The sequence below is a fragment of the Ambystoma mexicanum genome, chromosome 4q (assembly GCF_040938575.1).
Source record: "Ambystoma mexicanum isolate Mex_15411 chromosome 4q, UKY_AmexF1_1, whole genome shotgun sequence".
NCBI lineage: Eukaryota > Metazoa > Chordata > Amphibia > Caudata > Ambystomatidae > Ambystoma > Ambystoma mexicanum.
Window position 1 is genome coordinate 1,182,509,324 of NC_090928.1, and position 13,597 is coordinate 1,182,522,920.

The following is a 13,597-nucleotide window of genomic DNA, read 5'->3' on the forward strand; positions in this document are numbered from 1 at the left end:
GCACAGAATTGGAGACCTCATTCCACCCTGCTGGTTGAGGTAAAACATTGAGGTGATATTGTCTGTGCAGATGAGGACCGGTTTGCTACTGATTAGCGGGAGAAAATCCCATAAAGATAATTGAATTGCCCTTAAATCCAGAACATGTATGTGTTTGTTTGCTGTTGAGGAGGCCAGAAGCCATGAACTGTGAAGTTGTCCAGCATGCCCCTGCCCACCCCAGACTTGAAATGAGGAGTCTTTTGCAATGACCGCTGGTTCTGGCTGGCACAAAGTGCCCCTACACATGATATTTTCCTGCTGCCACCACCCGACTAGCTCTGGATCGATCTTGTCTAGGATAGAGACCCTCTCTGCCTGAAAGCCCTTCTACAGGTATCAGTTTGCTGCCAGATGCAACTGCAACAGTCTCATTTTCAACCTGGCATATAGCACCACCAAAATACATGCTGCCATTAGGCCCATCAGGTGCTGATACTGCCATTCTGACGTGAGTTGCCTGTCCAAGAAATGTCCAGTCGCCCCGCTGGAGGTCTGTAAAAATAGTTACAAAATGAAGCGGGAAAGCTGAAAAAAACCTAGCAAACTCTAGGGAGCCTGTGGGAAGAAGGTCCAATCACGTCAGCGCGGAAAAGGAGACTGAGGACATATGCCACAGGGTGGGGCTATGGAGGCGTGGTCATGCCTGTTGCCACATCTATGCGCACCTGTCAATTTAAAGGGATACTGCTCTTTTTTGGAAGAAAAATATTCTGCTCCTGTCCCTAGAGAGGTACGCCTCATACAGTATGGAGGAAAGGGGACGGGACACAGGAGTAAGATCAAGGACTGCAATGGGTACATTTCCAACTTGGTCTGGTGTACCAAGAACCCCAAGTGGTAGAGAAGGTCCATGAAGCACTGCATTGTGTTGCGTTCTGCCTCCTGCGAGCTGCCCCTGATGAGCCAGTCGTCCCAATATGGATAGCGACAGTGACCCCTGGCTCTGAGCAGCGCCACTATCATGTCCATCAGTCTCGTGAAGACACGAGGTGCAGAGTTGAGGCCGAACAGCAGCAGTCGATATTGGAAGTGCCGCCCAATCACTGTGAATGCAGGAATTGCATGTGCGGCTGCCAAACTATCCCCGCCGCGTGCGTGTACCTTTTATGTGTTGCCTTAGCCTGAGGCAGTTGCGTCCTCCTGGGTACAAAAGATGTAAATTGGTAAAAACCCCTTCCTGTTGAGCCATAAGCAAAGGAAGACATTCCTTGCCATCATTATCGATGTTGAGAAAACCATCATGTATTTCCCCCTCTTTCAAATGGACTGAGGTTTCTGAGATTACCACCCACAAAATATGGGAATAATTTGCGGAAGTGCACTAGGGCTTCAACAACTTCAGGGCAATGCTCCCTGCTGTAAAAAAGGTTTTGGACGACGTGTCTATCTTCATTGCCTCCCTGCCTGGAGGAATGGACAAAGTTGACACAAACAGCTTCAAGATAACCTTGACCGCCTGAACCACTAGGCCTTCTGGGAATGGTTGTCTAGAGAGGAAGCAGGATCTCCTTGTAGTGGTGTGTACTTCCTTGTGAGGTTCTTATGAACCATTGCTGTCGAACATGGCCTCTACCATAAGGCCAAGGATGGATCCCCATTGATGGGGAAAGAGGTCTCAGACTGAGTCCCTTTATCTAACATATTAGTGAGTATGCATTGCTAAGAGGTTTGGAACCTTGCTGCATCTCGAAATTGAGAGAAGCATCATGGCCACTGACATCATGGGGCCCCAACACCAAGTTCTTCAATTCTGCCTAGTAGACTAGCAAATCTGGGAAATGGTCTTGCCCAGCACCCACCAAGGGCTCAAGACCAAAGGGGACAGAGTCCCCCTCATCGTTAAGGGTCACCCTCATGGACTGAAAAAACAGAGCCCTCGATTCCAGGGGAGTAGTCAGTCGGTGGTTGAGCAGCTGGTGCAGTCAAAGAGGGGGTGGGGGGGATTGGTGGGCAGGAAAAAGGAAATAGTGCTGAACACAGCCACTGATGTTGGAGGTGCTGAACCCCAAAGTATGTGGCTGTGCTCCTGAGAGCTCTTACCAACCAGTGCAGGTGTGGTTGGTTGGAAGGCTGCCATTGACATCGGGCTGGAGCCGTACCAGTCAGGGCATTCGAATAAAATAGCTATCATCTGGTCAAGAAACTTCTAAATTAAATGAGGACTTACCCTGCTTTTGAGTATCCAATGAATCTTCACTCTCTTCCTAGACTTCTGCTTCTTCTTCTTCTTCTTGTGAGAATGCTTACTGAACATTCTCAATTCCTCTTTCTCCAGATTCAGTGCTTCCATTTCGACCTCCAAAATTTAGGAAGAATACGAACGGAGGATGTTTGGGTCCCTAAAGGCCTTCAAGTTCAAGGTCTGGCACAAGCTGCATTGCTCGACAAGGAGGTCCATCCCAGGCAACACACATAGATATTGTATGGGCCGGTGATGGCCATCTTGGAGAAGCAGTCTAAGCAGCACTTAAAATCCAACGGCTTGGGGCCAGGCAGGGTGGTGCAGCAATACATTTTTCCTAGTTGAGGAGAGCAAGTGCCATAAAAGATGGCCATCAAGCTCCAATATGCACAGCTAGCACATGTTTCTGAGTGCACCTGGCGCTGGGTAATATCTATGCAGATGAGGAATCTGTGGCAGAATGCAATCCACTGAAATACTTGTTTATGACACAAAGCACAAAGAAATTACTAGACCACTATATCCTGTGGTGGAAAAATAGAAACTGGTAGGTTACCTCTCGACATACAGCAAAATTGTGTTTCACTAGCCAAAATAACTAATCATATGTGCTTGGTGTAATACAATTTGTTTGATTTCTTTCCCATTTCTATTCCAATGTTTTCAAGTATATTCAAGATGTTGAGTGCCAGCACTATATTTTGTGATTTAAATATTTGCAACTGCTTTAGATTTAAAAAATGATTGATTCCATTGAAACCAAGAGAAAAAACAATTGGAGGAATTATCAAATTGCAGAAAATGGGGAAAAATAAAGATGAATGGAGCATACACTAGTGATGTGTAAAGCGTTCTGTATTGAGGCCCAATCTCCATATCTGAGAAATAATTAAAGATAGTGAGATGGAAGGAGATTTATATTTGCCTTTTTAATAATAGCCTATGTTAGCAAACCCAGTTAGAAAATGGTAATGCAAACAATATTACATTAACATACCCAACTCCCATAACTAACAAAAATATCACAATAAATATGAGAAGCCTCTTTGAAAGCCACTCTGAAATCACAGCCCAGATGCATCTGGACCTTTGGGGTTTGCAACATAACCAAAACAATCATGATGATATTATATAGAATAACCCACAGGTGCACCATTCCAATAACGAAAGACTCAAACAGGTCAGGTTTTCTGTAGTCAACATGAATATTCACGAGACAAATGTGCATACAATGGATATAAATGAGAAATAATTTCATCTTGAGTGATTATCCTGTTAAATCATTAGGGGTTCGAGTGACGTGGTTCTATATCACTGGTGTAGCCCATCATCAGAAGAATTTTCAGTAATTAATGACTCATATACTCAATGGTCAAGTCATTGTAAAGTCCAATGACTACATAGTTATGATCTATCATGATATCATGTTATGCGAACCCACCTGCAGCAAGGTGATTGGAAACTTTATATGAGCTTCAGTGGTGATCCAGACTCTAAAGCTCTCATGTGGATTTTCAGTAGTAACAACGGTTTCCAGTAATTCATCCAAGAAATCCAACCCAAGGTGACAGTTTTGAAGCAATACCCAGCCTCCCTGCAGTAAAAAAAAAAGGAAATCTTCAATTCTTTCTATAATCATTGTACATGTATCTTCTGGGTAACAAAACATCTGCACCTTACTGTAATTTCAGTGATTTTGTGGTATAATAACTCCAGAAGTAAAAGTCCCTTCAGTACCTTTCATTTTGCATGCAAATATAAACATTGTAGAATGTAAGAAGTAACATTCACCAGGAACTTCTGCTTTTTTCTCCATGTCAGAATCTTGTGGGGTTGATAGGTCTGTGTTGAACCAGTCACAACCAAAACACCACTTTGCTTGGTCGGAAAAAATCCCTATCTCAGGAGACCAGAATACCACCAGAAGACACATCGCCAGGCTACAAGCGAACAGGAAGGGAACACTCTTATCTGCTTTGGTAACGTGTTCCAGAAACAGGGTACATAACTGGAAACGGCATATTTCCTGTTATGTACCCTATTTCTGGAACAAGTTACCATTGCAGAAAAGAGCGGTCCCTTCCAACCTACACTTCAGGAAGGATATGGGTACCCAACTGCTCAAAGAACATCAAACAATCGCTGGTCCCGCAACTGAACCCTAATTTTCCTCTCTGGAGTCATCGCTCTCCTATTCCCCGCCCCCTCTACCTACCTAAACTCCTCTGCTACGTCATCACCCCTCTTTCTTATGAGCCCCTGGGTGCATCCCCTTTGTTCAGAGGGCTGTTGCTTACCGGTTAGGCTTTTGCTTTTTAAAATCTTATACATACCATAAATGCATACATACATAGCCCCAAAAGGCTGTGAGTGTCCTTGTCTCATGTCAAACTCTGCCCTTTCTTCATCGATGTAAAGAAACACAATCTCAATATGGTATATTACCCAAGCCTCGCATAATGGATGTGCCCACTCCATACCAGCTTACCTATAGGCCAGGTGGTACCTTTTCCAAGATTGATGGTAGCACATTCATCCACATATCAGGATTTCTAAAGGCACAAGACTGATATATGGATGAATGTGCCACCATCAATCTTGAAAATGGACCACCTACAGCAGGATAAAGTGGTCAAATGTTGTGGCAGGGATGCCCCTTGAAGGATTCTTCACTCAAGTGGAACTTTGGCAGCTCTGAGCGTCAGGCAGCACAATTCCAGGCTACCCTCTCTTCTGGGCAGCAGACAGAAGCTTGGATTCCAGCAGGCGCAAACACTCCTGCTGACACTGGGCGTCGCAGATGGACTTCTTTGGATCAAGATGTCCAGTCACTCCTCTTCTGGACGCACAAAGACCCCTTCTCCGGACTGCAGGCACACAGGACTGGCTTCCGATGTACCTCAAATGAAGAGCAGTAGTTGCACGATGGTCCCACATAGCTCTTAAAGAGGTAGCCTATCCAGGTCCTCTCTTGGATCAGTCCTTGAAGCAACACAGCAGCTTTCAGATTTAACAGAAGTGCTCTGCCTACTGATATGATATGATAGCTTATTTATAAAGCTTATATACACAATGTGTTTCAAAGCGCTTCAAGGCAAGGTAGTGAACAAGGGAAAATACAATGACATACTTACAGTCCATGAACAGTAAGGATGTGAGATTAACTATCGTACACGGCCTGCCGACATTTCAGATAGTGCAAGAGCTAAAACATAGATAAGGAAGGGAGGGGGAGAATGGGAAGGACATGGGAATAGACAGGCGACTACTGTACTAGGCCTGACAACATTTCTGGTAGGGCCGGAGAAAACAAAAGGTAAGGGAGATGCGTGCAGAAAGGGAGAGGCGGATCAAAACAAGCGACTATCATACTAGGCCTGACAGCATTTCAGATAGTACAGTAGATGGGAGAAACAAGAGGGACGAGTGAATACAATTGCAGAAGTCAGTAGTAACACATAATGTTGCAAGCCAGGATAGAAGATGAAGATGGGACCAGCATGATTCAGGGCCACCATGAGAAAGGGTGATGCACCATGAATCAATGAAGTCCATAAAAGTCAAATCCAGCATTGGCCACACAAGAAGGTGATGGTGAAACCAGAATGTATCAGGACAGACTCCTGCAGAAGTAGGCTGAAGGGATGCAGGGGGAGCAGGGTGGAAGAATCAAGCAAAACAGGCAACACGTGTGCGAGAAGGGGGTGCTCAAGGGAACATCACAGGGTGGGGGGGACCAGAGGGGTGCGGATGGCCTGTGTGGAAAGAGGGAGTAAACACATGTTGGTGCATGCTTACCTGCTGTCTGAGCAGGGATTCAGGCCCTGGATCCTCCTGGTCCAAAACAGAAATTGCTCTTTTCTTTGACTGCCCTTCGCTTCAGACACCTCGGTGAAAGACGCCCTTCATCTAAGGCTTAAGAGCTGGAAGAAAGAGGCAGGGCAAAGAAGGTGGGTGGGGCTTAGGCCAGGTGACCAAGATCCACTTGCACCTGCTCTCCCCATCTGCAAAGGAAAGGAGGCTGCAGGGCTCCTTAAGTAGGGAAAAAGAGCGGCAAACTGGAAGGCACCAGGTGGGCGGCTCTTGCTAAGTGGGGAAAAACAGCAACAACCACGAGGGCACCAGGTGGGCGTGGCTTAGACCAGGCGACCAAGATCCACTTGCACCTGATACCAATCTGCAAAGGAAAAGAGGATGGAGGGCTCCTTAGGTAGGGAAAAAGAGGAAAAAGAGCAGCAACCACGAAGGGTTTAGAGGAAATTATGGGATGTTCTTTTCCTTTGTCATCCAACTGGGACATCACAGCTCCAATTCCTGTGCCCCGGGCATCAGTTTGTACAATAAAGGGTCAGCTGTAGTGAGGAGCACACAACATAGGGGCCCTGCACAGACTTTCTTTCAAAACATCAAATGCCATCTGACAGTCTTTATTCCAATGAAACTTCCTAGGCTACTTAAGGCAGCTCGGGCCGCTTAGGTCTGCTTGTCAGTGGGGCAACAATGGTGCCATAGTTTGCCTTGACATTTCTGTAATATCCAGTGCAGCCTAAAAAGTATCTCACCTGGGTTTGAGAAGCAGGAGTCTCCCAGTCCTGTACAGCTTGCACTGTACTAGGGAGAGGTTGGATTTTACCCCCTCCTAGCCCATGACCAAGGTAGGTAAACTTTCACTGGGCTATCTGGCACTTGGGTACCTTCAAAGTGAGGTTGGCCCTTTCCATGGCCTGCAACACCTTATCCAAGTGTGTCAAATGCTCTTCCCAGGTGAAACTGTAGACATCAATGTCATCCAGGTAGGCACACATTAGGCCTCCAGTCCACTGAGAGCATGAATGACCAACCTGTGTATGGTGTCAGGGGCATGCTTCAACCCAAAAGCCAAGATTCTAAACGGGTAGACCACCTCAGGTGTTGAGAAAGCTGTTATGATCTTGGTCTGGTCAGTCAGAGCTATTTGCCAATAGCCTGATGTGAGGTCAAAGGTGCTCACAAACTTGGCAGCACCTATCCTAACCACCAGCTCATCAGCCCTGGGCAATGGGTGTACATATGTCCTGGTGACTGCATTGAATCCTATGTAGTCAACACAGAACCTCCAGTCCTTGGTACCTGCTTTGGAACTTGCCGTGGGCACAAGGACCACTGGGCTGGACCATGGACTAGTTGAGGGTTCAATTAAACCCAAGCCCAACCTCTTGGTGACTTCTGCCTGGATGTGATTCTTAACAGTGTCTTGGCCTAATGTAGCATTTACTTTTGATAGGTACGCTTTCACCAGTGTCAATATCATGCCCACACCATTGGGTGAGGCATGGTGTCACTGAGGACAGAGGGGAAAACTGATGGAGCAAAGCCTTGCAGGTCCTCTGCTGCTCTGATGTCAAATCTGGAGAGAGAATCACTCCCTTCACTGAGCCATCCTGAGGGTTGCTATAAAGCAACTCAGGAAGGGGCTCACTCACATCCTCTTCTTGCTCCGAGGCTACCAAGAGGCATGATACCTCTTTTGCAGAATGGCTTGTGCATGTTGACATGGAAGACCACATATCTGCCAAAGCTCGAGGCTTGATGGGCTTCATCACAAGGATCTCCTGGCCATGAGTCTAGTCAACTTGTGGGGCCTTAAATTCATCCCAGTACTTTTTAAATTCTTAGCTGGCCTTAACATTGGCTGATGCTGGCCTATCATCTTTGCAAACCTCCTTCTGAGGGCTAACACACAGACCCCCCACTTGCATGGCAGGACCTGGAGGTGTGTCTTCCAAGAATTCTCTACCTAAGGCAAGAGGCCCCCTCACTCAGTGTTCAAAGAGAAGCGCAAAGGGCTGAACCCAACACCCTCTTGAGGCACCTCTCTATAGGCAAACAGCAGGCATGGTAGGAGGAGATCCCATGTACTCCTTAGGGGCTCTTCCAAAGCACCCAACAGGTATTTGAGAGTTTTGTCAAACCTTCAAACCTCTTAACTAGACTATTGGTCTGGGGTGGAAGTTACACCACATTCCTTCCACACAGCTTGCATTTAACTAGACATGAGGTTGGTTCCCCTGTCAGAGATCACCTCTTTAGGAAAACAAACTCTAGTGCAAATGCCCAGGAGATCCCTGGCCACCACCTTGGCTGTTATGGTCCGAAAGGGGTATAGCCTCAGGCACCTGGTGGCATGATCTATCAGTACCAGGATGACCCTGTTTCTACCTGATGTAGGAGAGTCTAAGGGACCAACAATGTTGATACCTACCCTAGTGTGCCCACCACTGGTAAAGGCTGCTGTGGGGCAATGACACTGCATCCAGTCTTGCCAGACAACTGACAAGAGGAGCAGGTCATGCAATGGGCCTGCACTTCTACTCCCATTGTGGGTCAGTAAAATTGAGGTGAGAGCCTTTGCTTGGTCTTCTTAGTGCCAAGATGACCAGCTAAGGGCACCTCGTGAACCAACCGCAACTGGAAGGACCTGTATACCTTGGGTACAACCATCCTCTTGACTGCACCAGGTTCAGGCTCACTGTAAAGGAGCCCCCCCCACCCCAATAAATCTTGAAAGACTTAGGTACATCACCTTCTGCCTGTGCCTGGGCCTGTTTTCTCAGACCATCAAGAGTGTCACTCTCTCTGACCCTTACAGAAATCCACCTTAGAAGGCCCACCTTCAGCCAGCAGGCATTGAAGGTCAGGCTGATCCGCTAGGGGATTACCTCTCCCTGAGGAGGGTCTTCTGGCATTCCTCCCTCAGGAGTTAGGTCTAGGGTCACCACTGGGCCTAGTACCTCAGGATCTGGGACAACAGTGGGTGCTCCTGAAGCAGCAGGTAGATAAGGATCCCCCTTCACAGAGGCGGACTTCTTACTCTTCCCCTTTGCATTTGTTGTCCCCTTTGGCTTAGGTTACTGACTATAAGTCGGACTGTGTTTGGCCTGAGAACTAGTGACTGCAGCAGAAGTCAGGGGTAGCCCATCAGAAACCCCAACTAAACTAGGTCATAACCCAACAGCATGTGGGCAGGCGCTACACTACAACTGCCTAGCCTGGATCGGAGCATGGTGGAGTGCTTGGCTGATTGTTGCACTTGTTGCAGCCGTTGGTGTGGTGTCCTATACCTGGATTCTTTATTCACTGGACATTACTCGAGAAGGCGCTACACTACAACTGCCTAGCCTGGAGCAGAGCGTGGCAGAGTGCTTGGCTGTGTGTTGTGTGTTGCTGTGGAGCGAGGGAGCCCGATTCAAGCGACGGAGGGTGTGTCTCTAACTCCGGGTGCCCCTTCCACACTGCAGCCTATGGAGGGCACACACTGCGCCCCCTTCACCAACTAAGACTACTGGAAGCAGCTCTGGCGTCTTCATGGAGCACAATCGAGGTGAGCTTGCCCTCTCAAACTGTGCTGTTTACTGATAACGAGATGGAAAATGTTGCTAACACATCATTTTAACCTCGCTACCATAATTTTCAACGGATCAGCACAAGGTGGGGGTCCAAAAGAGGGTAATTATCTCAGTGTTAAATGGAGAGAAGGAGATTGTTGGACGAGTCGGTATGGACGCTGATACGACTTTAACTGTTGAGGTGAAAGACTTGTTGCCGGCTAACCAAAGTCATCTGGTGAGTGTGGATTCTCTACCTGAAGGATTAGTCCCTCAGGATGTCTAACGGCTGGTGCCCCCTGCAGAGCAAAGGCTCTGGGAAGGCAGCCGGATGCCGAGTGAAGCTAGTGAGCTGACACGGGAATACCTGTCTACGTATTATCTGTGCTCGGCTTCAAGCACGCCAATTCCATTGAGGGACTCAGACTTGACATTAACCCCTAATATTCCGTCACTGTCCAATATGGGGTCTTGGGAGTTTGTGGTAGTACCCGCCCCGCTAAGGGATCAATAGCCTTTACTGGTGAACTAGACAAAGAGGCTGAAATAACTGCCCTACAGCAAAATAGAATATGTGACCTGACAAGAGGGGAAACAATGGACAAGAACATCATGATGGAAGCGCTGCGGCAGATTGCTAATGGATGCAGGCCCAATCTAAAAAAGGAAATCCCAGTTGGAACGACCTTAAGATGAAGGAGGGGGTTAGCGGGCATGTGAGAAATCAGCCACAAAAGGATCTAAGAATTTGATGGCCTGTAATCTAGCCAACTAGATCAGAGAGCAGCGGTTGGAGATGAGCAACAAACTCCCCTAAACCAGGGAGCAGAGGAGACTTCTAGACCCCAACAGATAATTATACTAGGTAACACGCCCAGGCATGAGATGTCTGATAAAGAAAAAGAGGGTCAACTAGTGGTGGAAGGAGATGGACACATTGCTTGGGGGGACAAATAATACTAAGTTGAGGCAATGCCAACCTGAGTCTCAACCCTCGGTGCTGAAGTCATTTGCTATATTTGACAAACACACGAAATGTAGCCAGGCTAAGAATAACCCTAAGTCTTTGCAACCCTAAGCCAATACAACAATAAAAAATGCCCAAAAATGTCCACTTGACGATGAAATCTAAATCTAATGGTTAAAGAGCATTTCTGAGAAATGTAACCACGCCACCAGCTAAGAGGCAGAATCAATCCCCCCAGTACAGCCAGAAAAAGAGTCAGGCAGCAAAAAAGGCAAATACACAATGTGATTCTGTGACTGAAGGTGGATTTGTGGTAAAGAGGTTTGAGACCCCTGTGTCCCAAATGGAGGAAGACCTAGGCCTAAGTGCGCTTTTGGACATTATATCTGTAGCCGAGGGAGATGTTGAGGCTGAAGAGGGTATAATGAGGGGATTGGCATCCCCGGGCTCAGTATAATCTATTGGACCATCGAGGTGTGTGGATCGTAATGGGGGTCAGAACCTGGCCTTTATGACTCTGGAAGAAAAACAAAAGAGAGTCAACTTGGAAGCTCACCATCAATCAAGGGTCAACTTTAAGTCTGCTTACACAAAAGAGGACCATGTAGGTAATGTTCCAGGTGGGTAGGAAGTATGGAGGCTGTATGGAGGGAACACCATTATACTAGAACGACTTCTCCATGTGGTTGACAAATTGATCCTTAACCATAGAAATGTGCTGAAATTGATACATCTCCCAAAACTCAGATATATAAACTCGGATGGCATATAGGTGGTTCAATTTGTGAACGAGTGCCATCTGGATTGATTCAATGTACATCTGAGGTTGGCACTGATAAAGACTACTCTGATGGAAGCAGAAAAAGGTTTTTTACCTCTGGGTTTTGAGCTAAGTGAAGATACTGGTGGCAGTTCCAGGAGAGCAAGACTGATCATGGATGGCGAGTGAACTGGCAGCCTCTTTAAAAAACAAATGCCAGGCTATAGAGAAAGGGAACGATCTACGGATATGCACCTGGAACAATGTGCATTTGTCCACCTCTTTGTGACAAAAATGTATGCCTTGGGGCATATGACATGTTATGCCTCCAGGAGACATAGCTAAGAGTTAAGCCCCTTTTTGAGGAGTTTACATGTTATCTGAATCTGGCAAAAAAAGGCCTCTTAGGTAGAGCGTGTTCGGTCTTCTAACTTTGATAAAGGTTGGACAAGAGTTGCTAGTGAAACAAGTGGTAAATCCCAACCTCCATATATAAATGTTGATAATAGAGAGAGAGAAAAGGAGAGCAAGGAGTTGCAGATTTGATTGTAATATTCAACTTGTATTGAATGAGGAGATGTGAACAAACATTGTCGAAATGGTAATGAGACTGCTCGATGACAGTTACATTACTTTGAATAATCCATACATTATTAGATGCAAGGATTTACACATAAATGACTTGATGACCGGGGGATTCGTATGATTGATGCTACCTTTCGAAATCATGCACCACGAAGGCTGAGCGAGGCAAATGATAGAAGCCTGCTTATGTTAAATGGTCAGGCTAAAGGAGACATCGCTGGTAACTCCACCTAGAAAAGGGGTGAACAAAAAGCTTGTATAGATTACTGCTTTGTGTCCTTCAACAAGCAGCAACAGGTAGAATCATTTAGGGTTATCCATAAGGGAAACAGTGATCACAGGTTACTGGAAATAAGATGTATGGAAAGATTAGAATCACTGTATCAGGCAATAAATGGTGTGATCCAGGTTTCCGAGGGGATGAATAGGTTGAGGGTAAACCCTCGAGATGTCCGTGGGATGACAGAACATTTTAGTAATAATTTACCATATACCAATAATAAAACCAATAGTGGAGACCTGCAGTATACTTGGCTTCTGGATGATTTTGTACAAATTAAATCCAAGTATGGGAAGGGGGGTTTCAAACCCATGCAGGTGTACAATCTAGAGGTGCTGAAAGCAAGAAAATCTTTACGATCAGACCTAAGGAAGTTGAAAAAAATTGGCGGGGTAGGAGGGCAGAAATATATTCAGAAAATGCAAACAGCAATATAAGAACTGGCTGATTGAGTCTAGAGCCCAAAGAGATGAACAAGATTCTAAACACATGTTATACATTATTTGTAAAAATAACACCTATAACCTGTGGGAAGTGTTAAATAATGACAGGAAGTTCCAATAGGCAGTAATGACTAATCCAGTGTCAGAAACAGTATGGATAGATCATTTTTGATCCCTGTTTTCTCGATTGGAGATCAAAGAAAAGTTTGAAATGCTGATGGGATCCTTAAAATGGTCTTTTGACGGGGAAAAATATGACCTCAAGCCCATAATTAGGAATCTTAATGCATCGTTGGCCCCTGGCCCTGATGGGCTCACCAATTCCATGTTGAAAGAAGCCTCCGAGCCGTGGGCCGCATTTACTACTCTATTATTCAAACAAACTGTGGTACCTAAGATGGTCCCAAAGTCATGGAAGAAAGCTCTGATTAACCCTATTTTCAAGAAGGGCAATAGGAAGGATCCTAGGAATCACCCTATCGCCCTCCTGGATATCCAGGGAAAAATAGTTTCATCAGTAATCCTGGCTAAATTAAACATCTGGGCAACTAGCTTGCGGAGACTAGATCCTTATCAGACTGGATTTGTGAGTCAGGAACAATCTGAACATATTTCTCTGAATTTGCTAAGATTGAGAGCAATAGAAAACAAGGCAACTGTCTATTTGACTTTCATAGATCTCGATTAGACGTTTGATAGTGTCAATACGGAGCGCTAATAGGGGAAAATATTGTATTGGAAAGGTCCGCAGGATTTACTGGAAGCCACAATGGCCCTCTACTCCTCAACATCAGTACGGGTTAGACTAACACCACAAGGAAGGTACTCATAAGAAATAAACACATACCGAGGGCTGAAACAAGACTGCCCCTTGGCTCACATATTATTTAATATGTATATATATATATATATTTGAACTGAGAGTTTTCTCCCCTAAAGTCCAGGATTCTCATATCCCATGGATTCTATATGCA

At 45.9% G+C, this 13,597-nt stretch overlaps 1 protein-coding gene across 1 annotated transcript in view; it reads right to left on the reverse strand.

The window, feature by feature from the left end:
• DNAH8 (dynein axonemal heavy chain 8) overlaps nucleotides 1-13,597 on the reverse strand; it is an 8,835,797-nt gene that overhangs the window by 542,347 nt on the left and 8,279,853 nt on the right. Inside the window, exon 84 of the mRNA XM_069608756.1 lies at nucleotides 3,666-3,818. Coding sequence (XP_069464857.1) covers nucleotides 3,666-3,818 — 153 coding nt within the window. The remainder of the gene's footprint in view (nucleotides 1-3,665; nucleotides 3,819-13,597) is intronic.